Raw genomic sequence first — 23,603 nt, 5'->3', positions numbered from 1 at the left:
GAAGGGGCGAGGCCTTGCGCAATCGCAGCGGATGGAGCGTGAGCAATATCGGCAAACGAGCAGAATTGCAACCCTTGGAGGCGACCGCCGCTCTGGTTCAGTGGTTCTCGTCCGTGTGACAGTCCAATGGGCCTGGGGTCCAAGACAAAACGGCGCGCAGTTCGTTCTCGGCCGCCCACCATTGTCGGGTGTACCGCGTTGGGTTGTGAATGGTGTTGGGTGGGCGGTAAGTGGCACAGGGAACTGGTACTGTAGCCCCCGTCACAGCGTCTTCGATCGTCTCTAGCGAGACCCATTCCCTTTCTTCCATCCCCGGCCGGCAGTTCTAAACGGCAACATTTGTCGACGGCGGTTGTTGCAGGTGAGGTTGTGCGTGCATGGGGCCTCCAACACGACGGTCAGGGGTTTGGTAGTGAGTGCAACTCTGGGCCAAGCCGCCTCGAGCCAAGAATTGGAAAGCAAGGTGGTAAAAGTAAGCTTGTGGTTGATTAAGTCTCGAAACAAATAATCCGACGAAGTTTTGGACGTTGTTATTTCGGCCCCCAGAACTGAGTGGTTGAATGACAAGAGGTTAACGCAGCCAAGAGCGCCGATGGATGGTCTTGGTAAAATCTTGTTCAGCAGGTTAAAGTGGCCGGGGCGGTCAGGGCCCAATAGGCGAGGGAAACAGCTTCCCCAGACGGAGGAATTGCAACGCAAGGCAGGCAGGCAAATGGGGCCGGCCGCTGGGGAAATCGCCTGCAATTGCCCGCTGCTACGAATTATCTGTGCAGCGACACTACGGGCTGATTGATTGGCAGCCCAGGCCAATTGACAATGGCTTCCAAGACTCACCACTGTCACCAAGCACGCGACTAAGCTTCACCAAGACTCTCCAAGACCGTCCATCCCGCCGTCTGTTCCGGACGAAGCTTTTCCTACGACGCCGCGGCAAGCCCACTTGCACACCACTAAACCACATGGCGCACATCAGCGACATGACAGTCGATCACAGACGGCGCCCTAGACATGTCGTCAACCACTTTGCCTTTCGGCTCGCCAACCTAATTCAGGCCAACTCTAGCCGCGTCGAATCAAGTCATGGAAAGCACGAAATGCCGCAAATCGAGATGGTGTCGCGGGAGGGAGCTACGTGATTGCCCAACTTCCAAGTTGCGTTAGCCGACAGGTCAAACAAGTCAGGCACAGAAGCAGGTACCGACAGAGTTGCAGCGGGAAGACATCACCGACTGCGGCAGCTTGCAACTCAATTCGCTGGTTCCTGATCCTGCACTACACCGCAGGTGTCCAATGCCAAGAGCCTCAGAACCAGCATGGAATAGCTAAAGTGGTTTAGAGCCTTCCACTGCAGCCCCGACACGATGCTCCCTTGACGCTACAGTACACACACCTGCCTCACCCTTCTTGCCCCTGGATGCGAGCTTGTTGTGGCTGCAAATTTTTCTCTCTCCTGAATCTTGGATCACAAGAGTGTCCAAACGCATCAAAGGCCACTCCTGGCCACGGCATCTGCAGTCGACACACCCCGATTCGACCATCCTCCCATTGAGTTCGACAGACTTCAGGCTGGTCCCTGGCATCTCCAAGAATCATGGCCAGAAGAATAAACCAGACGTGTCAGGCACGTGCATCGTGCAGTTCGCCTCCCGTCAGGCAGATCATGTCCTGCAGCATCTAATGCATTGAGGGACTCTACGAACACGTCGTATCACGGGGACAAAAGCCAATTCGAGCCTTCAGGGCCGTGGGACGGGACCGCAAAACAGACTTATTGCTGTTTAGCATCACCGAGGGGCTGGAGCCTGGCTGCGGCTGCTTTGGTCTGAAGTGGACGGCTGGTGCTGCTAAAATTGGCTACTGGACGAGGCCCCGAGCAGCAGTCAGCGGAATGCTACGCAGTACAACGGCGACTATCACGCAGTTCCGAGGTCTCAGACACCGGCGGAAGTGTGGGAGGTTGTCGCACCAAAAAGAATCTGCACCCGCACCGCACCACAGCTTTTTACTCAGCAGAGGCTAGCTTCTGCTGCCTCTACACAGACTACCGTCGAACTTGTCCGGCCTCTCTGCATTACCATCCCAGCCCTTTTCGGCCCAAGGCAGTGTTACACACAATGGGATTGGATGTTGGACCCTTACCTACCCTACATCGACCGTCCCACGGGGTTCTCGAGTCTCCTCCTGACACTTGACAATTGGCAAACCATCGGGGCACGGCTTTCATGCGTTTGCCCACCCGTTGTCCAGTAGCCGCCTTTCCAGCTACCGCGACCCAGAATTCGGGAAACATTCGAGAGGGACGCCATCCCGGCACCGGGCGAAAGCGTGTAAGCCACGACTCGCCGCCGCCTAGAGAAACGATTCATTCGGTTGAGCCCGCTGCCGTTGTTTACTGGCCTTGCCGTTGCCGTTGCCCGTGTGTATGCACTTACTTTCAGCCGCCTCACCTTTGCTTGAATCGATCTCTTCCCGCGGCCCTAGGAATTGCACCTCCGGCAATGGGTGATTGCCCTTGGCGGGCTTGGTGCTCCATTCGCCGCAGCATCCGACGACGTCAATACTGGGGCCAGATCTCTTGTATTGCTTGGCTCTTGGCTTGAATGCCTTCGTTGCACCCCTCGCCAGAAGACGACACCGGCCGCACGGCGTCCCGCCAAGTGCCAAGAGGCGAATCCGCCCCCTTGGCGCCCAATATATGCAAGTCCACGACGCTCATGGGCCTTCCTCCAGAGTGTCGAGTCGGATCTTCACTGCGCGTCCTACGGGGGGGCCTGCCCCTGTCCCTGGTCCCGACCACATCAGAGCGTGGATCTCTGGGCCAAAATTGGCATCCTACCTAACATCTCTCGGCCATCGCATAGAGACGCGGCGACGATGCCAAGACCCTCTAGTCAGGTCTCTCCCTCAAGCATGGTCTCGAATCGCCCTCACATCTGACCCTCTTCTACAGGCACAGTCCAGATGGATATCCCGACCTCAGATGCCCAATTGGCCCGCAGCATGCCTCTGGTGTCACCTGCGTTTCATGCCTCGACTGCTTCGCTTGCTGCTTGGGCCTCACAACGAGCATCTCGACAGTCCCGCTGCTCCAACGAAGCCGTCGACAAGTCCTCCATCCCTTGGCACTGCTCGGAGCTTTCCAGCTGGGCAATCCCACCAAGCCGACGACGACGGCAACCCCTGCGCCTCCGTACCGACTCGATCAACGAAAGTCGTACCCCGGAAAGTAGCCCCGTCTGCTAATGTCTGAGGGCCCACGACCGACTTGAGGCTTTCGACGGTACTCTATCTCTTGGCATCTTGGCAGTAGTGTCTCAAGCATGTGGCCGGTCTGCACGTCTCAACCCGTCAAGCTTGGCTCGTGGGGAAATATATGAAGTCTAAATCTCTTGCCTCTCTTACACGATTTCTTCTACTTCTTCTTTAGCTGCGCTCGACTGGTATCCTCTGTCTTCTCGGTTCTCTTCTTTCCTTTTCAAGGTCCAAAAGCTTTATTCTCTTCTCTTCCGCTGGTCGTGTCTCTTTTTTTATACGCCTATTACTTAGTTTCAACCCCCCCCCCCCCCCCCCTTTCCCACGGACGATCATCACTCCTTCCCCAGAGCCGCTCAATCCGAATCACACTCAAGAGATACCGATTACCCGATCTACTCGACAAAATGGTTAACCGTTACGTCTTTGCTGTTGCCGGCCTTGCCGCCCAGCTGAACGCTTTGCCCTTGAACATCAACTTGGGCGCTTATTCTCCTGCCTTGGTGGTGGGTGATGGTGAAATTTCATTCGGCGGTAGAAACGATGTCTCCCAGTTGATGAACGTGCTGGAGGGCGCGGCAGTTAATGCTGCTCAAGGTGTTGCGAACGCTCCCGCCGCCGCTCCCGCTGCTCCCGCCACCAACGCTCCCGCACAGCAGCAGCCCAAGCCCGCAGCACCCGCTGCTCCTGCTGCTGCTTCCGTTGGTGGTGCGACCCCCGTTACTGCTACTTCAGAGAGCAACAGCATCGACGAGGTTAGTACTACTCACTAGAGTTTTTGGTTGTGGTGTCTGTGTGTGCGGGATACACACAGACGTCTGTACCTCATCGGACCAATATCAGCTAATATATGCGCCCAATCACAGGCTCAGGCCATCGCCGCCCTTCAGGGCATGGGCAAGGAGATCGCTCCCCGTGTCTCGCTCACCAAGGCCCGCGCCCCGGCTCAGCAGAAGCGAGACCTCGCCGGCTTCGACCGCGCCCTCAAGTTCGCCGAGGCCGCCCTTGTTAAGGGACCCAAGATCCAGCTCGGCACCGGCGAGGGTGGCTCTGGTGTTGGTATGATCGTCGACAACAACCAGCAGGCCGCCGCTCGTCCCGGTAAGGGTGGAGCTGAGGGCGGTGCCGCTGCTGGCGGTGCTGCTGGCGGAGCTGCCGGTGGTGCCGCCGGTGAGGCTGCCGCTCCCGCTGCTGCCCCTGTCATTGTTGCCCAGCAGAAGGTCAAGGCTCGCGCTGAGGAACCCCAGCAGCCTCCCCGTCGCCGCGCCAAGGTCACCACTATGTATGTCCGCTCCGGCGTTCCTGCTGGTAAGTGCAATTCGACTACGAGACAGCAAGAGACTGGAAACTAATGATATTTGCAGGCGTCGAAATGACCCCTGAGAAGCTCGTCGCTCGTGACCCCATGCCCGCCGGTACCCCCGTTGCCCGCCAGGTTATGTCCGCCAACAACGAGATTGTCAAGCGCGCCGAGGAGGAGCTGTCTAAGCGTGGCTCAGGCGGCGCTATCGACACCGTCAACTTGAACGTCAGCGGCGAGGGTGTCACCATGACTTTCGTCGAGAGCGAGGCTGAGGATGAGCAGCAGTAAATGTACTCTGTGTGGAATCATACCCCCTGAAAAAAATGTGTGGACGAAAGATAACAAAAAATTGAAAAAAGAGAGTCCACCCCACACACGATGCCTCTCTTCAACCAACGATTCCCTCCCCGGCCTCAGCCCTAATCCCTCATGTGTCGAGACCTCCCTCGCTGAGTGACGGGTCAATCTTTTTCTTTTCTTGTTTTAACTGTCATGATATCAAATGTCCTTTGGGAACCGGGTGGTGGACTGTGTATGGGCTGTACGGGTGGTTGAAATTATTAGACAAATTCCCTAAGCATGCGGCGTATATCAAAACATTTTACCCTTTTTTTTTTGAATTTTGTTGTCCCTGCATGGAGTTGAGAGAGTGCACCAAAGTTTGCGAAGTAAAATACCTCCCACTTGTTCGCCTGCCACAGCAAAAGCCTAGCCAGTCACAGCAATCAATATTAGCAACTTCGTATTTGCGATATTATTTGCGATATCTGTCAACATTGCAAGCGATTCAAGACAGATCATTTATTCATGCATTGCATTCACGATCGAACTCTGTACAGGAGCCATGACTAGGCGGTTTCGTCCAAAGCGACAATTCAACCGGTTTATACATTCGCGTGGTTGTTTTCCTTATGTCTGCATGAAAATGGGCTCCGGGCCGTGGATTAAACCCTCTAGGAAAATTGAGACTGACAGAAAAATACAGAAGAGAAAGGAACAAGTGGAATCAGTAAACCAAAAGGACAGAAAAACCCTCAGAAACCAAAATTTTTGCGATGGGCGTATGATGATCGGTTCCGAGTCGTCGTGTAGACCAAGATGCATGATCGAGACGGCTATTTTTTGTACAACCAAAACATCGGACCGTCCTCTGCCTTTTCCCCTTCGGACGTCGCAGCATCGTCACATACCCCTAGAGCCTCAATCCTGTTTGGCTTGTCACGGGCGGCCAGGGTGTAGGGGGCAGGGGGCAGGGGATGGTTAAGGATTGGGGAGGGGGGATGACCCCCGCGCCGGTTCAGGGGTGTTGACGCTGTCGGCCAATGGGAGAAATGGTGCGTTTCTACCTGCATGGTTGGAGACAGCGCTGGGGAGATCCTGGTTCTTCGGGAGTGTGGGAGGGAGGGGAGCAAGACAGAGCGTTTACAACCACCGAGCGGAAGCGGGAAATGGATGCGTCTTAGGAGTCTCTCTTTCGTTGCTGGCGGGTTGTCCTTGTTTGCGGTAGGGCTCCTCTCGTTGCTGGGTGTTTGAGCCTGTCGGGTTCCCATCTGGTTGTCTTCTTGCGTCGTGGACAACTGCTGTTGTATCTGGGCCGTTGAATCAGGTGGGTGGTCAGCCCTGCTTTGACGGCGGTGGTTCCCAAGGAGGAGAGAAGGAAGACAGGGAGGGCCCGTTTTCGAGTCCGCGGGTTGCGTGACTGCTGAGAGTATCCTCCCCCACCGGGATACTACTCTGCTACTGCTCTGCGTTTCTTATCGACTGCTTTGGAGGTGACGATCACGATTCTTCATAGAGTCGGCGGTTATCCCCATGTGTTCTTGTGGAACGATAGTGTGTGCGATGGTTGCGAAGATGCCATGGAGTCTTGAATCTCGCCCGGATACGATTCCGAGATGCTTCATCAGGCCAGACTGCCAAGACCTGCTGCATGTCTTGATTTGTCGCCCGCGATTTCACCTTGCTCAACTGCTCGAGAGGAAGAGACAGAGATGCTTCTCCCGCGAGCTAGGTTAGCTTGCCAGTGCACACACATGGACGCCAAGAGTTCCGTGGCCGTGTTGCTGAGCGCTGAGAAGGTTCGTCGTCGGGGTTCCTGAGAGAGGAGCTTGGCGTTTAGACACCACGCAACTTGCCAGGCTGAAGAGGGTGTGCGAGAAGGGGGGCTTTCTGCCTGGCTGCCACGCGGCACTGGGGGGATGATTTGAAATGTGTCAAGCGTCTAATTGCCTTGTGTAGACGCGTGACCACGTTGGAAGATCACCATGTTTTGACAGAAACGACACACAGACAAGCGTTCGGGAGGCCGTCTTCCCGAACCCTTGTTTACTTTTTTGACTCGGTGCGTCGTGGAACTCTTTTTTTCTTCCTTTGATTTTTCCTCAGGTCTTCTTCGCAGCAAAGTAAGCGAAGCTGCGCAGTTGGATTACGAGACTACCTATCCCATTCCTTGTAAGCCTTCTGCTTCTGCCGCGTGTTCCATCCCAACTTCCCGCTGATGCTGTTCACCCAGTCCTCGCTGCGGCGGCCTTGGGCCTGGACGCTCGCAAAGGGGTACCGACTGGCGCTTATCGTGACATAGTCGCCGGGGTATAGTTCCATGCGCTCGCGGCCGTCAAAGCTGGCCCACGAGTTGGTTCTTGCATCGTATGGGACGCCCACTCGCAGCACAATCGTGTCTGGAAGTATAATGGGGCGGAAAGAGAGTGTATGGGGGCAGATTGACGTTACGAGCATGACGGGGTTCTCCGGGTGGCAGAGAGAGCCGCCGGCCGCCAGGTTGTAGGCGGTCGAACCGGTTGGGGTCGAAACGCAGATGCCATCTGCCAAGACGGAAGTGAAGTGTTCGTCGTCACCGAAGATTTCAGTGTATGACATTGCTATTGTGGTATATTGTCAGCGAACCAGGTTCGAGTGGCAAGAAAGGGGCCCCCGGTAAGACTTACTTGGGTTTGGGCCGCGATCCACCACGATTTCATTCAATATCTCAAATGTTCCGTCTGGGACGTGAGTATGCTCATCTTCCCTCTCCTCACCAATGAGCTCCTCAACGAGATCGAGGTTGCGAAAGTCCTCCTCTTGACTGGAGCTCTCCTCGCCGTCGGCAAGCTGCAATTGCTTTCGTCTCTGGCTTCGCATGATGGTCCCCTCAAACCGTAGGCGTAGACTGACCGTGACGCCTTTGTTGAAAGCATTGGTCAGAATCGACTTGTGATCTTCAAAGTCGAACTTGGTGAGGAACCCGAGACTGCCGAGTGAGAAGCTGAGCACTGGGGGGACGATGCGCTGGAAGAGCCAGCTGACGTAGAGGACAGTGCCATCGCCTCCTAGGGTGATGACGAAGTCGAACATGTGCGGCCTGTTCCGGCACATGTCCTCGTTCCAGTATCTCAGTCTTTTCGACAGGACTTCATCGCTGTCATCAACTTTCATTCGTCCAGCCTCAACGTGCTCTTTCTTCAGCTCCTCGACAAGCCCCGGAGCGTTGAATTTCTTGCTCTCCTTGAAGTTTTCTCCCACGTATACCGTATAGTCAACGTCTCGATCATGAGACAGCAGCCACTTGACCAGCTCCCTGGTGCGAATGATCAAGTCCGGGTCGTGAATCTTGGTCAAGACAAAGATGGTCTTGACACGGAATCTGATGCGCATGCTGCTCAATCTCCGGCTTAGCTCGCGCACCCCCCATGCCATCTCACTGAGCTGCTTCTTGGTCAGAAGCCGGCTGTGGAGCTCATCGTCGTTGTCAGACTGCGCCAGGTCTATTTGAGAGGGCGATTTGATGATTTCGGTGCGCCAGGATTTCTCGTCAATCTGGCCTACGTCACTGCCCTCCGGGCTGTCAGAGGCAAGAATTGCGGCTCTATGCTTCGCAACTCGGCCCTTGGGTTCGACCGTTTTGGACATGCCCGTTTCGCCGGATACGTCCTTGGCGCCTGCCTGCCGATGAGGATTTTCATAGACTGGATGGCCGTGATGGAAATGGTGTTCAGAGCCGGATTTGGTGGTGCTGGATACTGAGTTGGATCTTGAGCCGTGATTGCTTGCAGATGCGTGCGCATCGCGAGCTTTCCTCTGGCTCTCGAGAAACTGATGCACGATGCACTCAGTTCTCTTGCTTGGATGACGCGGCAACGGGCGAGAGACCTCAGAAGTGACCAGAGAGCTCTTGCGGCGATACGGATTTCCCGGATCAAAGGTGACCTGGACATAATCGCCGAATCAGTACCCCTCTTAGACGGATGTTTCACATGGACGTACCTCTACTGCTCTTTGGTAATCGTCGTCGCTTCCACTCGAATGAGCATCGTCATCCTTCTCAAAGCCGACACGCTTCTCAGCCTTCTCTTCCATGTCATTGCCTGCTCCCATCTTGTATAGGAGCGCCGCTGATGAATGAAGTGCTGCAAAGTCGGAAGAGCCGCGAGGCGCGGGGTAGTTCAGTCGCGTTTAGGGGTCCGCGAACGCCGTGGATGCCAGGTTGGAAATCCCCAAAGGTGACAAAAGGCTGATTAAAAATCGGTGTATGCCAGATTGAGGTAAAGGCAGGTCCAAGGTTTATGTGAGTTCACTGAGGCGATTGCATCCTCAGCCAGGCAGGCTATCGTCGCGACAGGGCTTATTGCTGCGGCTTTCGTAATCAGAGGCCCTGAGGTAAGGTGGCGGCGTAGAGGAATCCGATGCGCGAAGGACGGTAACCAGGATTTCCAGGCTATGGAAATGCCGCGGTGAAGGCAAGAGAGTTTGAGTGGTTGTGACTTGGAGGATAAGCTAGCGGGTTGGCGAAGTCGTCAGCTGGGAAGCGGGAAGTTGAACTTTGTGCCCGGGCAGCTTCAGCTTCTTGAATGACACGGCGGGGCCTTCTTGTTAGTGAATTGATGATTGCGGCATTTGGGTGCTTATTCACTGGATACGCCTGGGCAACTTATGTACCGATTAGGTAGGTTGGCTGAGGTGGGTGGGCCGGGCAGGCTGCCCACTCGACACCGGCCGCCGAAGGGTTGGTTCACTGTTAGTGGTCAGTGGTCCATTCACCGGGCGTGGCTTGCCCTGCACTGACGTCTGCAGCTGCGCTGTTCGCCAGCGGCCAGCTGCAAGTGCATGTGGAGCGCAACTCGGGACAATGGATGCAACTCAATGCAGGACGGACTCATTCACCGAAGGGCCACAGAACCTTCCATCCGCGGGTGTGGGCCTTCGGTTCCCAAGGTACCTAAGGTATGGAAGACAATGGCATCTTCGCGCCGCTCTGTCTCTTTAGGCAATAGGAGCTGAACCTACCTCAGAGCATGTAGGGACGCACCTCGTGGCTTGTGATGAGCAGCCCAGGCAAGAAGGCCGCCCCGCGTTGGTTGCATTGGCTCGGCGGATGTCCGCATGACGCGAAATATCTTGTCCAAAGCTCACTATCTGGTCCTTAACACGAGCTAATCGTTGGATCGGCGCAAGCCAACATCGGGTGATGCTCTTGCGCAGTTCCAAACATGAGATGATCACTCCACGATCTCGAGCAGTGTAACTTAGATTTCGAGCCGCACAATTCCCTTTTAGCCATTGCGGTATGGCAGGAAGGCAGGAAGGCAGGAAAAGCCTATCCCTACTGCCCATCTCTAGTCGCATTATGCCCAAGGTGATTTGAAGGAAGGAACAACCGCTGACTTCAAATGCACCCGCAAAACGCCAGCCACCTCTGAAATCTTGGTGTACCTTAGATGTAGGTAGATAGCACGAGAGAGGGGTTGAACTGATGACCTAAAGTCCCCTCGATAACAGCCCAGATAAGACATGCGCGTGGCCCAAGCTTCTCCGTTCTAGGGGACTCACAGCGCTGTTGATCCACGATGAAAGGCTGACGGGGACCCAATTGCTGTTCCAGCCACACACACCCCGCCAAACCACCTCAGGGATTTGCGCCACAGCCAATCACAAGCTGCAGCGCAAACTGCATCCCGCTCGAGGCTGCTTCTTTACCACGTCGCTGTCGACCTCCTTTCCAAGCTCAACCATGAGCTCCCACCCTTTTACGCGATCAACTACGTTCCCGACGCGTTGTGGCCAAATGTTGATCGATTAACAACCACCGCCACCCAGCTCCATCCACATCATAGCTCTTCATCTTTAGTATTCCAGCTAGAGCATGATATACCTCTCGAAATAGTTTCGCTCCCGTCAGGATGAACTCACTCTGGTCCTCGCGCGGGGCCGCCAACGACGGCGCCGGCCCCGCGAAGCAGCCCCCTCCGCCTCCGAATCCGACTGGCGATGTTGCAGATGCTGTTGTTGCAGATGTTGGCCCAATCGCCGAGTCGGCGAATCCACCTCCTCCACCGCCCTCCAGGCCAATGTTGCAGAGAAACTCGTCTGCGCCTACGCCTGCCCCCGTGCCCGCCCCGGTTCCTCCTGCACCGATGCCTCCTGCGCCCGCCGATCAACCCCAACCCACCGACTCGCTCTCTCTGCTGCAGCTGAGACGCATAGTAGCCGAGTTCAGCCGGGGCGAACCTGTCGCCTATGACTTCGTCTACAGCGACATGGGATCCCACGACGAGGAAATTGACGAGTGGTTCGTCTATCAATTTTGGCAATGGGTGCGCCTTAACGCCGCGCAGCGTGCGTTCGAATGGCAGTGGCAGCACGAGTACGATATTCAGACAAGTTGGGAGGAGACGGACTACGAAACGAGGGCAAAGTTTACCCGGGATGCCCTCGGGGGTCTCCAGGTTAGGGAACCCGCCCAACGATCAGCATCAATTGGAAAGCTTCTATATTTGGTGCTGGGAAGATGGGGCGATACTTCAACGCCTGCTACAGTAGGCGATGGGAGGTCTGCTGCGAGCTCACCCCAACTCGAGGCCATTAGATCGAGCATAACTTTCCTCACATCTCTAAACGGCATTGCTACCGTTTGGGAGGCAGTTCAAAACTGCTTTGACGTCTTTTGGTATGCCCAAATAACCCATTCTCCCGACATTTACCTAACCTCGCTAGGTCCGATGACCCACGATTGGTTCAGCCTGGGGGTGCCCAAGAAGCTCAGGACGAGCTCATCAACCTGATGACCATCATGTATGTCATTATTCAGGAAGCTCTGAGCTTTCCTAAGGAGCTGGAATCCACCAGGGCCAACCTTCGTAAGCATATCTCACCAGGCCTGGCCATATCTTATAGCTAACCCTTGGAAGTCTCCCTGAAGCCAGGACTAGTCGATTTCATGTCTATAGCAACATCCAAGCTTCGTTGGGACGACCAAAATATGATGCCCTCCAGTCAGGTATGGACGCCCCCCTCCTCCCACCCCACTGAGGCATGGTTCTAATTTTCCTAGATTTTCTTGCTCTACTGGAAGTCCATTCTCTTGGTCTTGGGTGGCACCCGGGAGATCGATGAGGCCAAAAAGGCGACGACCGAATCCCCCAACGCAAAGTCCAAGGACATTATCACCGCATCGCCCCTCGACTACCATGTGTTTCGACAGGAGCTGACGTCCAAGTATCCCGCCTACGTCCCACCACGGACGCTCATTCCCCTGGAACCGGAGAACACAACCTTACTCCCGCCTCTGCCAAATCAGCCCACGAGGACAAGCGCATCCACTGGGATTGTACCCGGATCTACGAATACACAAAGCAGCGGCGCCTCCATTCTGCATCAACCCGTACACATCGCGACACCTGCGCCCTCGCCGCCGCCATCACCTGGTGTCGGAGGTAAAGGCGGTAAGAAGCAAAATTATCAGACGAACCAGAACTTCCCGTTCATGTACCCGCCTCTGGATGCCACAAGCAACAGTGCTGGTGGCAAAGGTGGCGCTGGTCTGCAAGAACAACTCGTGGGGCGTAAGTGGGAGGGCAGCGATATTCCCGCCTCGATTCTAGAAGCTGGCGAGCTGTTCTCCAAGCGAGTTCGCATGACGCGTGCCACACGACAGCTCTGGGAAGAGCGCGAGAGCTTCCTCAAGTTTGAACGAGGGTGGGAAGCAGATGACAATGACAGCGACGTTGAGGATCTCGACCTCGAGGGCTTGACTCTCGAAGAGAAGCAAGAGATCGCTGCGATGAAGGCAGAGACGAAGGCGGAGGAACGCAGAGAAGCGGGCTTCACGATCCAAGAACCCGAAATCGACTGTGGACCATCAGGACAGGTCAGCGATGAAGTCAAACGACGTCTGCTTGCCGTCGACAGCTTCTATGTGAGTCCGAACCCCTCGTTCTCGTCGCAGTATCACTGACTGCTCTACAGAAAGAATCCCTTCCGCATCTGCAGTCGCTGGTGATTGTACTCCTTAGGCCGATCCTTATGAATGTTACGGCCGTTTTATCACAGCCTGCCGCAGGGCAACAACACCCGAGTATGGCCGGCAGAGGCGCTAATGGCATGGTCAATGGCGGTCCGGGGCCTAACCGGCCACAGCAGCCCCAAGATCCTTCTTCTGCTGCTTCAGGTGGCCCCCCTGAACTTCCTGAGATGTCTCCTGAGGAGGTAGACGCTTCTCGATCTCGGGAGATTACAACAAAGGCCATCACAGGAATCCTGCTCCTGTTGCTGAAATGGCTGAGAGTTTCTCGTAAGCAGTAATTTCAAGGCCTGAGAAGAGAAACTGACCTTTCGTCTAGACGTTCTCAAATTTGAGTACATGACGCAACTTCTGCTGGATTCGAACTACCTCCCGCTGGTCCTGAAACTGTTCGCGCACCAAGACATACAGCAAGTCGTCGATAGTAAGACCGACCGGCTGGAGAATAGGTACGGATGCCTTCACGGATTGATATTATTATGCTAACCATGCAGTTTCTTCCACTTTTGCAACCTGCGCTCGAAGTATAAGGACAAGCCGGCTGCTCAGCCTGAGCCAGAGGAGGAAAGCGAAGACGAGGCGGCCCCGCCGCCTATTAAGAGAAGACGGTCGCCCCCTCGACCGCCTGCGCCTGCACCTCATCAAGGCGACGAGGGTTCCCAATCTGATGGCCAGGCTGCCGTGCGACCCGAAGTGGATGAGCTCGGGTACCCCGTAAATGATCTCCCAGCGGAACCCATCACCGACTTTTCTAGAAGAAACTTCTTCTCTCTCATCAACTATTTGCGAATCATGCAAAAGATTTGCAAGCACAAAGCTCACAGGAACCTTCTTTTGGTACAGTACAAGTCGGCCAACATCCTGCGCAAATCATTAAAGGTTCCCCAACCCGAGCTGCGACTTTACACCTTGAAGCTATTCAAAAACCAAGTGCCATACTGCGGCCGTAAGTGGCGGCAGAGCAACATGCGAGTCATCACCGCAGTCTACCTGCACTGTCGACCAGAGCTACGGGACGAGTGGCTCGCCGGCAGCGACGTCGACGCCGAGGTTGATTCGGCACTTCCGTTGGAGCAGGCGCTGCGTAGTCTTACGCATTGGTTCAATGTGCGCAGATACCCGGACAAGATCGCGGTCGAGCTTCGTGCTGCGCTTCGCGAGGAACAGGACTTTTTCACGAGGGAGCTGGAGAAGCTAGACATGAACTGGGCGGACGTCGGCAGTGACGAGGGCGTAAACAGTGAGTGGGAGCACGAGGCGGCTGGATGGCCATGGCTGCCCTAACCTGCAGCTTTGACAATGAATGCTAACACCTGATCAAGTATCGGGTTTAGGGTACTGACCACGGTCGCTCACGACAATTGGCTAGTTAAGCAACGGTTCGGGTTACGAAGCACCGGCTAGATCACTCGGTTAGCTCGCTGCATCACCTAGATCAGCTACGGCTGAACACAGAGGTTAGGAAGTATACGCAAATACCACTACAACGAAGACATGACCTGCTTCAGACGCGAAGCTCAAGCTCACCTTGAACCATTCATGTTTCAATCATGTGAATTGATTCTTGATAACAAATCTAGCAAAAAAGCTTTCGTCGTACTTGAGACGGTATGCCAAGACTCCTCCATCCCAGGGTATAATTCCATCCTTGACCGAGTTCATTCCATTGTTTTCAATCATTACATTCCGTCTCTCACATCCCAGATGGAGAATCGTGCGACCCATCACTTAGACTCTGTCGTAAGTGCCGTCGTTATAACGGTAGCCCGCGGGAGGCGCGGTGGTACCGTTCTCGTGACCGTGACCATAGTCGTAGCCTCCACTCGTCGCGGTCGCAGTGTTACCATAGGCACCCTCGTACTTGGGGTATCCGCTGTCCTGAGCAACGGCAGTAGTCTCGGTGGCGTAGCTGTTACGGACTTGGTCGGGGCTTGTGTGGACAGGGAGAGCGTTCTCATTGGCGGCGGTGTTCTGGCGTCCGCGACGGCGGAAGGAGCTAAGGAAGCCACCTCCGGCTCCGGAGCCCGAAGTGTAGTTGTTCTTGGGGCTAGGGCCGAAGCGTCTCTCCTTGCGGTTGTGGCGCACGAGGGCCACCTCGACGAAGATGGAGATGATGAAGAAGATGCTGGGAGACGTTAGAATTTGGTTTTCCAGGCGTGACGAGGATGAGAACTTACATTGCGACGATCGCGACGGCCAAGCAGGCAGACTGCAGCTTGCAGGCGGTTCTCAGACTGGGGAGATGAGTCCAGCCATCGCTTCCAGTGTTCGTGGGCTCGCCGTCGGCGGGGCCGTTGCCGAAGGGGGTATTGACGGTGCCAGAGCACGAGTTGGCGCCGTCCTTGTTGGCGACGGCAACGTAAATGAAGGCGGCGATGAAGGCGACGTCGAGGACGATGGCCACGAAGGAGGTGAAGGCGTGGCCGGCGAGACAGCAGAGAAGGAGCAGGCCGATGAGGGTGTACAGCGTGGCAGAGCCGGAGATGCCCTCGACGGCGCGAATCTTATTCGATATCGGTAGGCTGTGGTTATGCAGCGTCGCGAGGAAGTACGAGTAGATTGCGAGGATGAGGGCCGCGGAGCCGAACTGGACGCCTCGGACGAACCACTGCAGGAATTTCAGGGCGAATGCCATGTTGATGATGATGTTTGTTGTCTCTTAATGGTGCGGGTTGTTTAATCGGGTGAGACGAGTCGACGTATTGATATTTGTGCTCGATTCACCCTTATGTACTGGGCAAGTTGTTTGGTGGAGATAAATGAAAAGGTGGAAAAGAAACCTCCCAGGCTGCATGTGTGAATGCCCGGGAAGGAGAGCAGACCCTTAATACTTTGAAAAGCAATGCCCTCGCGCTGCCGGTAGTGGTGTGAGATGGGTCTGCGGCCTGCCGATCCCGCTACTGCGTCGATCGTGGCAAGGAATAGCTTGACCGGGATTTTCTCTTTCCTTCTTGGCTCGGTATTTTAGTCTGGACGGAGGCCCCAAAGTAGACTTGATTCTTTTCCTTGCAGCTGCCAGTTTGGACGGACAAATGGCAGTGACGGATGATGGGCGTCAGGTCTTGGTACGGGGCGCTGTTTGCGGGCGATGACGAGGAAGGTTGTGGCTGATGATGGAGGGGACTGCTCCCCTTGGTGGGGCTTGCTATGATGTCAGACGTCTTGGAGGGGCAGGCGGCGGCGTGATTGGGCCGGATGGGGAACGGCTTCTCCACTCGCAAGCCGGCACGGCCACGGTGCCAGGTGCTGCAGTGTGGCTTTGCGGGGGCGGATGGACTCCCTGGAGAAGTCGGTTGGTCGGGATCGGTCGGCGACAGGGTCATTCCATCGCTGCTGGATCCACTTGGGTGGGCTTTCTACGGCACGCACGGGAAGACCCCAGGGGCCTCCCAAGTTGACGTTGAAGGTGGTGTTCGTGACTAAAAGGAAACGAAGGAAACCGGGATGCCTTCCAAACGGCCAAAGGTCAAGAGTTGGCAGGAGTTTTATCCGTTCGTTCCTGAGTCTGCGTGGCGCCCAGACGCAGACCTTGAGAGTTACCAGAGCCTTACGTAGCACGTACAACTGTCACGACAAGCCCGTCTTGTCTGACATGAGGATTTTCAGAGTATCGCGTTAGAGAGATCCTGGAATTGCCCACATTTCGACCTCCTGTTGCACATTGAATTCCCTCTTCTAACTTGAGACTGGGGCGACCCGCTGTATCCGGTTTTGGTGCCGTTGGAAAAAGAGACAGTGTACGCGTTGCCGAGCATGTCTCGGTTTGATGGCCAGGACCCGGCTACTGACGATCATTGGCAGGCTAGCGCGCATCTGCAAGGTCGGTCCTGTCGATGATATAATTGATTTTTTCCTTGTTCAGCTGGCATTTTTCATCCGTCAGTCGCTTTGCGTGGATAATTGTTTCCATGTCGCTTTTCCTCAGCTGAACCGTTTCCCCTGGATCTCTCAGGGTTTCCCCAGGTGCGGAAGGGGGCTGATTGACTCGCTCGCAGCGGTCTGGCCCTTTCCCGCGAGCCCACATGTTGCATTTGATCAAGGCAAATGGGAAACAAGCTAGCCCTCCAGATGTAGCGTCAGAATGGGCGAGAGAGAAGAACATCGAGCAGCAGTGATGGTGCGGCCAATGGACAACGTCGACGAGATCTGCCAAGTTTTGCCCAGTTCGGCCTGTCAGGCCGGACGGTCCAAATTGCCGACTTAGACGTCAAGATGCAGACGAACCAACTTTTAGGTCTGGACATGTTTCGTCATCACCCTCATTCCTGGCTTTCTTCGCATCGGGATAGCTCATGTCCTTGCAGTAGGTTGTTGGAAAAAGTCGTTGATCGGACGATTCAACTGAATAAAAACCGAAAGCCTAATGCAACGCCGGAAACCGAGGCATGCTTTTGGAGGCGGGGCTCTCTCCTTCAATTCGGTAATCACAAGTCGAAGCTCCAGGGCCGCCCAACACCCAAGCCTAGCGTCGTAGCTTGTCTCATACAACCTACCCAGCAAAAGTACCGAGACAACGCAGGTGCAACGTCATGAACCGGAACAAGTCCGAGTCCTTGGGCGCATCATTGTGGCATAACGTGCGGCTTTCATCGGCCACTCTGCCCGCTTGCTGAGGGTTCATGCCTTTGGCTGGGAGATGCTAGGTGTTCGCAGGCCAGGGAGCCATAGCTTGGGATCGGAGACATGATTCGGAGTGGGGCCCGTAATCCATCCCCGTATCGGGATGCCGGAGACTTGCGGCACGCGGAGTCTGCAGGGCCCGCTTACGGTCCAATGCGTGGAGAAACCGAACGGTACCGCTGGGGGCGCCGAATACGTTTGGTTCAGCGTTGCTTGTCCAGCTCGCACTGAAATATCAAGCGCCTCCGGCAGTTCACAGGACCTCAGGCTGCTTTCTTACCATCCAAGTGGCACCGATGAGCGCCACCAGTGGGAAGCGCTTCGTATCCAATGCGTCGGTAAGGCGCCCATTGTGAAACATCGGAACGAAAACCGGCCTACTTTGGTCTCGTCGTGGTTCTTGCGGAATTCGGGAACAAGATTCTGGCACAAGTCTCTCTCCGTGTCGTGGGCAATTGTCTCGCAAAGCGTAACACAGCAGCCCTACACCAAAGTCATCGAACCTGCAGGGCGCTACCCTTATTGAAGAATTTCGGACTTCACATGGACAGGAAAAGTCGCGGCATCTTGGCGCACAAGCTGCCGAGTAGAACCGTTGGCTTGCCCCAGGCGTCGAGGCCGTTCGAGCCACTAGCTGGTAAAGGGCTGGGTTCTCCCCCTTTAATCCGACAAAATCGATAGCCCGTTCCCGCTAGCAACAGCCACATTCTGTCGCTATGACAGCTCTGGCGAACTCTCGGAGCCTGGGCGAGTGACTCGTCTGATTCTCTCGATCTGACAGGATCGTGGAGTCTGCAAGTGTGGAGGAGGACTCGCGTCGTACCTGACAGCGCAAGGGCGTCTTGGCGAGCCGACTCAGATATGACAGCCTTGTTGACCAATGTGTCCTGCGAGAGGTGAGTGAACAGCAGAATGAGCATGCAATACCATGGTCAGATGGGCTTTGATGAGGAAAGTATTCGACGACATGCTCTTTGGGTTGACCAACTCACTCCTTTCTGACTGTCTTTGGCTGTGCGGGATACAAGTAGGTTTACTAGTGTTCTTTCCAAGGTCTTGGATCTCGAAAGTAAGGTTGTGGATGATGCTTAAAAGCCGACTTCCGTTCTGCGTGATCGGCATGCTGGACAAAGCTGCGACGTGCTCGAAATATCTTCGAATGCCGTAGTTGCCGATGCTACAGCTGCAACGAAAGTTGTCTGTGTACTTCAAAGCCCTTTACCTGAATTTTGCCGGTGCCAACTTCAGGGCAAGATGAGACGACGACAACGCCTTACCTTGAGGGTGGGGAGGATTACGCAGCTGCAATATCCCAGAAGACGTATGCGGTATCTCGGCAGCTGGTGGTTCAGCTGGGCGCCATCGTTGTCGTGACATCGATAGTTCGGTGCTGTAGGTGTAAACCGCATTGGGGTGCCAAGATGAGGAAAACAGACCGTATCCTCCCGTGTGGGTACTTTATCAGGATATACCACCGAGATATCTCGATTTGAAGATGCGGGAAAAGCTCAAGGACAGTTGAAAAGGTCTTGTCTCACCGCAGCGTCCGGCGGCAGGTTGGCAGTCCAAACATGCAACTTACGATTCATTGCCCAAGACACCATTGGTCCCAGCAAATGCGTGTTCTTCAAGCAGGTAGGCTACTGTATGGGGAAATAAGCGTTGGTCAGGGGCAAGGGCTCACCTCGTTGCCCCTGGACGGTTCTCGCGCTGCTGCTAGCACCGTCAGACGCCACAAATTGCCAACGGCCAATTAGCAGCATAGCGCTGCCTCTTGTCCCTTCCTTAATCCAATATCAGGATGGCGCTTACCGGAAGCAGAAAGAAAAGCCCTGGCATCCTTGGCCAAAGTCCATGCCAAAAATACGAAGAGACACCAACACCACGATCATCACAACACCCATGAACCATAGACCCAAGCTGCCGCCACTCTGTCGGGTCCTTCGACACTAATGAACGATGGAGGGTGCTGCTCTCTTTGGTGATAGCTGCACCCTTTCTCAGCCTAGACTTGCATGGCATGCCCAGATCGTCCATCTTGCGGCTATTCCATTCGGCTGGTGCGTCGTCTCTCGGCCTCCTTACACGCTCTGCTGTGCGATGGCGCAACTCTGCTACGGCACGGAAGCGCCGAACCTCCTCCCCTTCCCTCTCAGTCCATTCGTCTCTCAGCAGATGTTTCTCTTATCAAACGGCTAGTGGCCTTCTCTCGTCCTTTCCTACTTCACGTCTTCCTTCCCGTGTCGGGCTCGCCCATTACGCTCTTTTCAGGTGCATTTGTTTTTCAGTATCTCGCATTAATATTTCAGCTGAGCTTTTGTGGCTTATACACTCACTCACTCACGCTCTTTATCATAATCACTCGTTCTCTTGATCCCGGCCTGTAGTGCTGTAATCTTCAACAACATGAAGGGGGCGACATCCTTGCTGCTAGCCCTCCTGGGACTTGCAGCCAGAACCACCGCCGACCCAACATGGCCTGCAGACATCGACGAGCTCGAGGAGATCATGTACCAAACCACCGGTGTTCGGTCACGAAAGTTTGCCGATTCCGTCAACCCCTGTACGCGAGAGGTCTCTGGTGCAGGTCGCAAAAACGCCGCCGAGTGGCTAAGGACCGCCTTTCACGACATGGCTCCTGCAAACGTATACAGGGGAACTGGCGGCATGGATGCATCTTTGCAGTATGAGCTGGGATCGAGCGACAACACAGGTCCAGGCTTCGGCACTACCATGACCTTCATGGCTCCCTATTTGACGCGCAAGAGCAGTATGTCAGACCTCATCGCACTTGGCGTCTACACATCTGTGTTGTCTTGCAAGGGCCCATCTGTTGCCATAAGAGCCGGCCGGATCGATGCAACAGGACCGAACGACTCTGGCGCCGTTCCCACACCTGGAGACTCGACTCCAGTGTTCCTGAACCGGTTTGTTCGCATGGGTTTCTCTACAGCAGATATGATACAAATGACGGCGTGCGGTCACACCATTGGCGGTGTTCACTCGGCGGACCATCCCGATATCGTCCCTGCTGGCCAATTCACAAACGAAGTTGCCACCTTCGATACCACCGATGCCGCGTTCGATCCCAAAGTCATCACCGAATATCTCGCCGGTACCACTCAGAACCCACTGGTCAACGTTCCCGGGACCCAGAAGGGAAAGAACTCCGACTTCAGAGTCTTTAACGCCGACAATAACGCAACCGTAAAGGCGATGACAGACGCCACCGTCTTCAACAACGTTTGCAAAGCCATCTTTGAGAGAATGGTCAATGTCGTCCCGTCCGGCGTGACTCTGAGCGACCCCATCCAGCCCTACCAAGTTAAGCCGGTACAAATGCAGCTTGCACTCGCCGACGTATCAACCCTGTCACTGACGGGTGTTATCCGTGTCCGCACGACCAACTTCCCCCTTTCGAACATCGCCAGCCTCACTATCAGCTACAAGAATCGGAATGGCGGTACCATGTGTGGATCTGGAGCTTGTGCCTTCACCATTACCGTTTCTGGTGCTTCCACGAACTTGGAAGAGAGCTTCGCCTGGTTTACAATCATGCAGAATCAACAGAATGGAGTCAGAATCCCGGTCTCATCTGGTATCTCATCTTTCACGGTAACGATCAATATGAACGATGGTTCCACCAAATTCTTCGACAACAATGGCAACGGTTATCCCATGCAGGACGGCATTTTCCTTCAGACTGATCAGAGCTGTTTGACCCAGTCCAACGGCAATGCCACTTTCGTTGCCGCCGTCCGTAACGATCGCATCTCACAGCCTGTGAGCGTCAACGTCTGGTACAAAACAAAGCGTACCACCAGTGTCGTGCCACTCCTGAGCAACATGACACTGGCCATGACACAGGGAGCTTGTCAAGGAGGTTATACTTTCTTCACCGTGACGACCACCATACCGGGTGGTGTCAGTGTTGAGTCAACAATGGATTTAATCAGCGGAGACATGGTCGATTCTTTCAAGAAGGCCAACACCGTAGGTGGAACCTGTCAGGGGTGGTCTGGAGGTACTTCTTGCAGCAGTATCACTGTCTCATCTGTTGTTCCGACAAGCACTGCAAGTGCCCCCAGCCACCGTGCCACCATGGGCGGGTACAAGTTCGTTTCTTGCTGGACCGAAGCAACAAATGGGCGGGCTCTCAAGGGCGCGGCGTTCGCTTACGACGGCATGACTTTGAGTAGCTGCATGGCCAACTGCACTGGATTCGACTACTGGGGAACGGAGTACGGACGGGAGTGCTACTGCGGTAACTCCTTGGACTCTACTAGTACTTCTGCACTCTTGGTCGACTGCAATATGCCCTGCTCTGGAGACTCAACTCAGTATTGTGGCGCGGGCAACAGAATCGAGCTGTATTCGACCACCGCCACCCGTACAAGCAGCTCGACCGCGTCTGCGACTGCTACTCTCGCCCATATTTCCGCCGTTGGACAGTACTCTTTGGTTGGTTGCCAGACCGAGGCCACCAATGGCCGCGCCCTCCAAGCAACTTCGACGGCAGCCGACGACATGACCCTGGAGAAGTGTGCTACCTACTGCTCTGGCTACACATACTTTGGAACCGAGTACGGTCGCGAATGTAAGCAGCAGTCAACTCCCTTCCAGTTCATCTCGTCTAACAAGATACAGGCTATTGCGGTAACAGCCTGCAGGATTCTAGCAAGTCTGCTCCTATTACCGATTGCAACATGAAATGTGCTGGGAACCAAAATCAGTATTGCGGTGACGGAAACCGTCTTGAGTTGTACAAGCTTGGAACCTCTTCGTCTTCCTCCCATTCTTCGATTGCCTCGGCCGCGACAACCGCATCGAGCAGCAGTTCGGGTACTTCCAGCAGCTCCTCGAGCTCCATCACTCCCTCAAGCACCTTTAGTGCTCTCGGTGCCAGTGGATCTTCTTCCTCTTCCAGTGCTCCGTTCACTGGATCGTCCACCTTCAGCACCGTGGTCTCGACAAGTAGCGCCGCATCGTCGACTCGTATCTCCACTTCTTCCTCCTCCGCCTCAACCTTATCAGCCCAGGCCGTGTCAAGCTCAGCCTCCAGCAGTTCATCGATTCCGAGCAGCAGTTTGTCTTCGACCAGGAGCCCTGTTTCTTCTACCACAACTTCAAGCGCGACTAGCACTGTCCCTACGCTTGCCCACAAAGCGACTGTGGCCGCTTACAACTTGACGGGCTGCTGGACAGAAGGAAATGGCGTTCGTGCGCTGAGCCAGAACAGCTATGCCTCCCACGACAACATGACTCTCGAAAACTGCGCCGCCTTCTGTTCAGGTTACAAGTACTTCGGGACGGAGTATGGGGGCGAGTGTTATTGCGGCAACTTCCTCGCTTCGAGCAGCTCATTAGCTCCTTTGAGTGACTGCAGCATGACTTGCACCGGAAACCAATACGAATACTGCGGCGCCGGCAACAGACTCACCCTTTACACCAACAACAACGACAAGGTTACTGGCCCAAGTCAACCTGCCACCGCCGGCGTCTACTCTTTCCTCGGCTGTCGGACTGAGCCAGCCCAAGGTGGCCGTGCCCTGAGTGCGAAGGCGACGGCTTCAGACAAGATGACAAACGAGGTGTGCGCGTCGTTTTGTGACGGCTTCGCCTACTTTGGCACAGAATACAGCGGCGAGTGCTATTGCGGCTCTGCCCTGCCCGACACATCCATTGTGGCACCTATCAGCGAATGCAATATGCTTTGCTCGGGTAGCAGCACTGAGTACTGTGGCAGTGGCAATCGTTTGTCTGTGTACAAGAAATGAAGAGAAGGTCTTGATATTTTACGGGAAAATGATGAGTCTATGGCGTCAAGGCATAATATAGAGGTACGGATTGGATACCATGGCGGTCGATAAATATTAATTCATATAATAATACACTGAACATATTGAACATCCTTGCAAGTTTCCTCTGATTTCAGTCGGAGATTAGGTCTGCCATCCAAGCTATGGCTGATGTCTGAATGTTGTTGAGGGAAGACATGGAGGTATAACGACGACAAGGGCGACGACAACACTAATAACAACAGCTAAGTCGTAGAATTGACAAGAATTGACGACGATAATTATCATAATAGTAGCAGAGACGATTGTAGTGGAAGTCAAAATAACGATAGGGGCG

At 54.8% G+C, this 23,603-nt stretch overlaps 5 protein-coding genes across 5 annotated transcripts; 3 read left to right on the top strand and 2 right to left on the bottom strand.

Moving 5' to 3' along the window:
* Positions 1-3,659: 3,659 nt before the first annotated feature.
* COL26b_000282 (uncharacterized protein) lies at positions 3,660-4,843 on the top strand (the record flags this gene model as incomplete). Its single annotated transcript, XM_053173252.1, has 3 exons — positions 3,660-4,007; positions 4,119-4,560; positions 4,617-4,843. The coding sequence occupies 3 exons, from the start codon at positions 3,660-3,662 to the stop codon at positions 4,841-4,843; spliced, it is 1,017 nt and encodes a 338-aa protein (XP_053042958.1).
* A 2,145-nt stretch (positions 4,844-6,988) lies between these two features.
* Positions 6,989-8,926, bottom strand: COL26b_000281 (uncharacterized protein; the record flags this gene model as incomplete). The annotated part of the gene is made up of 3 exons (XM_053173251.1): positions 6,989-7,434; positions 7,501-8,758; positions 8,816-8,926. The coding sequence occupies 3 exons, from the start codon at positions 8,924-8,926 to the stop codon at positions 6,989-6,991; spliced, it is 1,815 nt and encodes a 604-aa protein (XP_053042957.1).
* Positions 8,927-10,728: 1,802 nt separating this feature from the next.
* Positions 10,729-14,132, top strand: COL26b_000280 (uncharacterized protein; the record flags this gene model as incomplete). The annotated part of the gene is made up of 7 exons (XM_053173250.1): positions 10,729-11,495; positions 11,543-11,685; positions 11,737-11,825; positions 11,880-12,743; positions 12,794-13,118; positions 13,168-13,297; positions 13,343-14,132. 7 exons carry the CDS (start codon positions 10,729-10,731, stop codon positions 14,130-14,132), a joined length of 3,108 nt encoding a protein of 1,035 aa, XP_053042956.1.
* Positions 14,133-14,576: 444 nt separating this feature from the next.
* COL26b_000279 (uncharacterized protein) lies at positions 14,577-15,483 on the bottom strand (the record flags this gene model as incomplete). Its single annotated transcript, XM_053173249.1, has 2 exons — positions 14,577-14,973; positions 15,026-15,483. The coding sequence occupies 2 exons, from the start codon at positions 15,481-15,483 to the stop codon at positions 14,577-14,579; spliced, it is 855 nt and encodes a 284-aa protein (XP_053042955.1).
* A 4,391-nt stretch (positions 15,484-19,874) lies between these two features.
* COL26b_000278 (uncharacterized protein) lies at positions 19,875-23,245 on the top strand (the record flags this gene model as incomplete). The annotated part of the gene is made up of 5 exons (XM_053173248.1): positions 19,875-22,065; positions 22,238-22,358; positions 22,503-22,553; positions 22,609-22,688; positions 22,761-23,245. The coding sequence occupies 5 exons, from the start codon at positions 19,875-19,877 to the stop codon at positions 23,243-23,245; spliced, it is 2,928 nt and encodes a 975-aa protein (XP_053042954.1).
* Between the last annotated feature and the right edge of the window lie 358 nt (positions 23,246-23,603).

Source organism: Colletotrichum chrysophilum, assembly GCF_026319265.1.
Source record: "Colletotrichum chrysophilum strain AFK26 chromosome Unknown scaffold_1, whole genome shotgun sequence".
Taxonomy (NCBI): Eukaryota; Fungi; Ascomycota; class Sordariomycetes; order Glomerellales; family Glomerellaceae; genus Colletotrichum; species Colletotrichum chrysophilum.
Note: the sequence above shows the minus strand (reverse complement) of the source record. Positions and strands in the feature narration are given on the sequence as shown.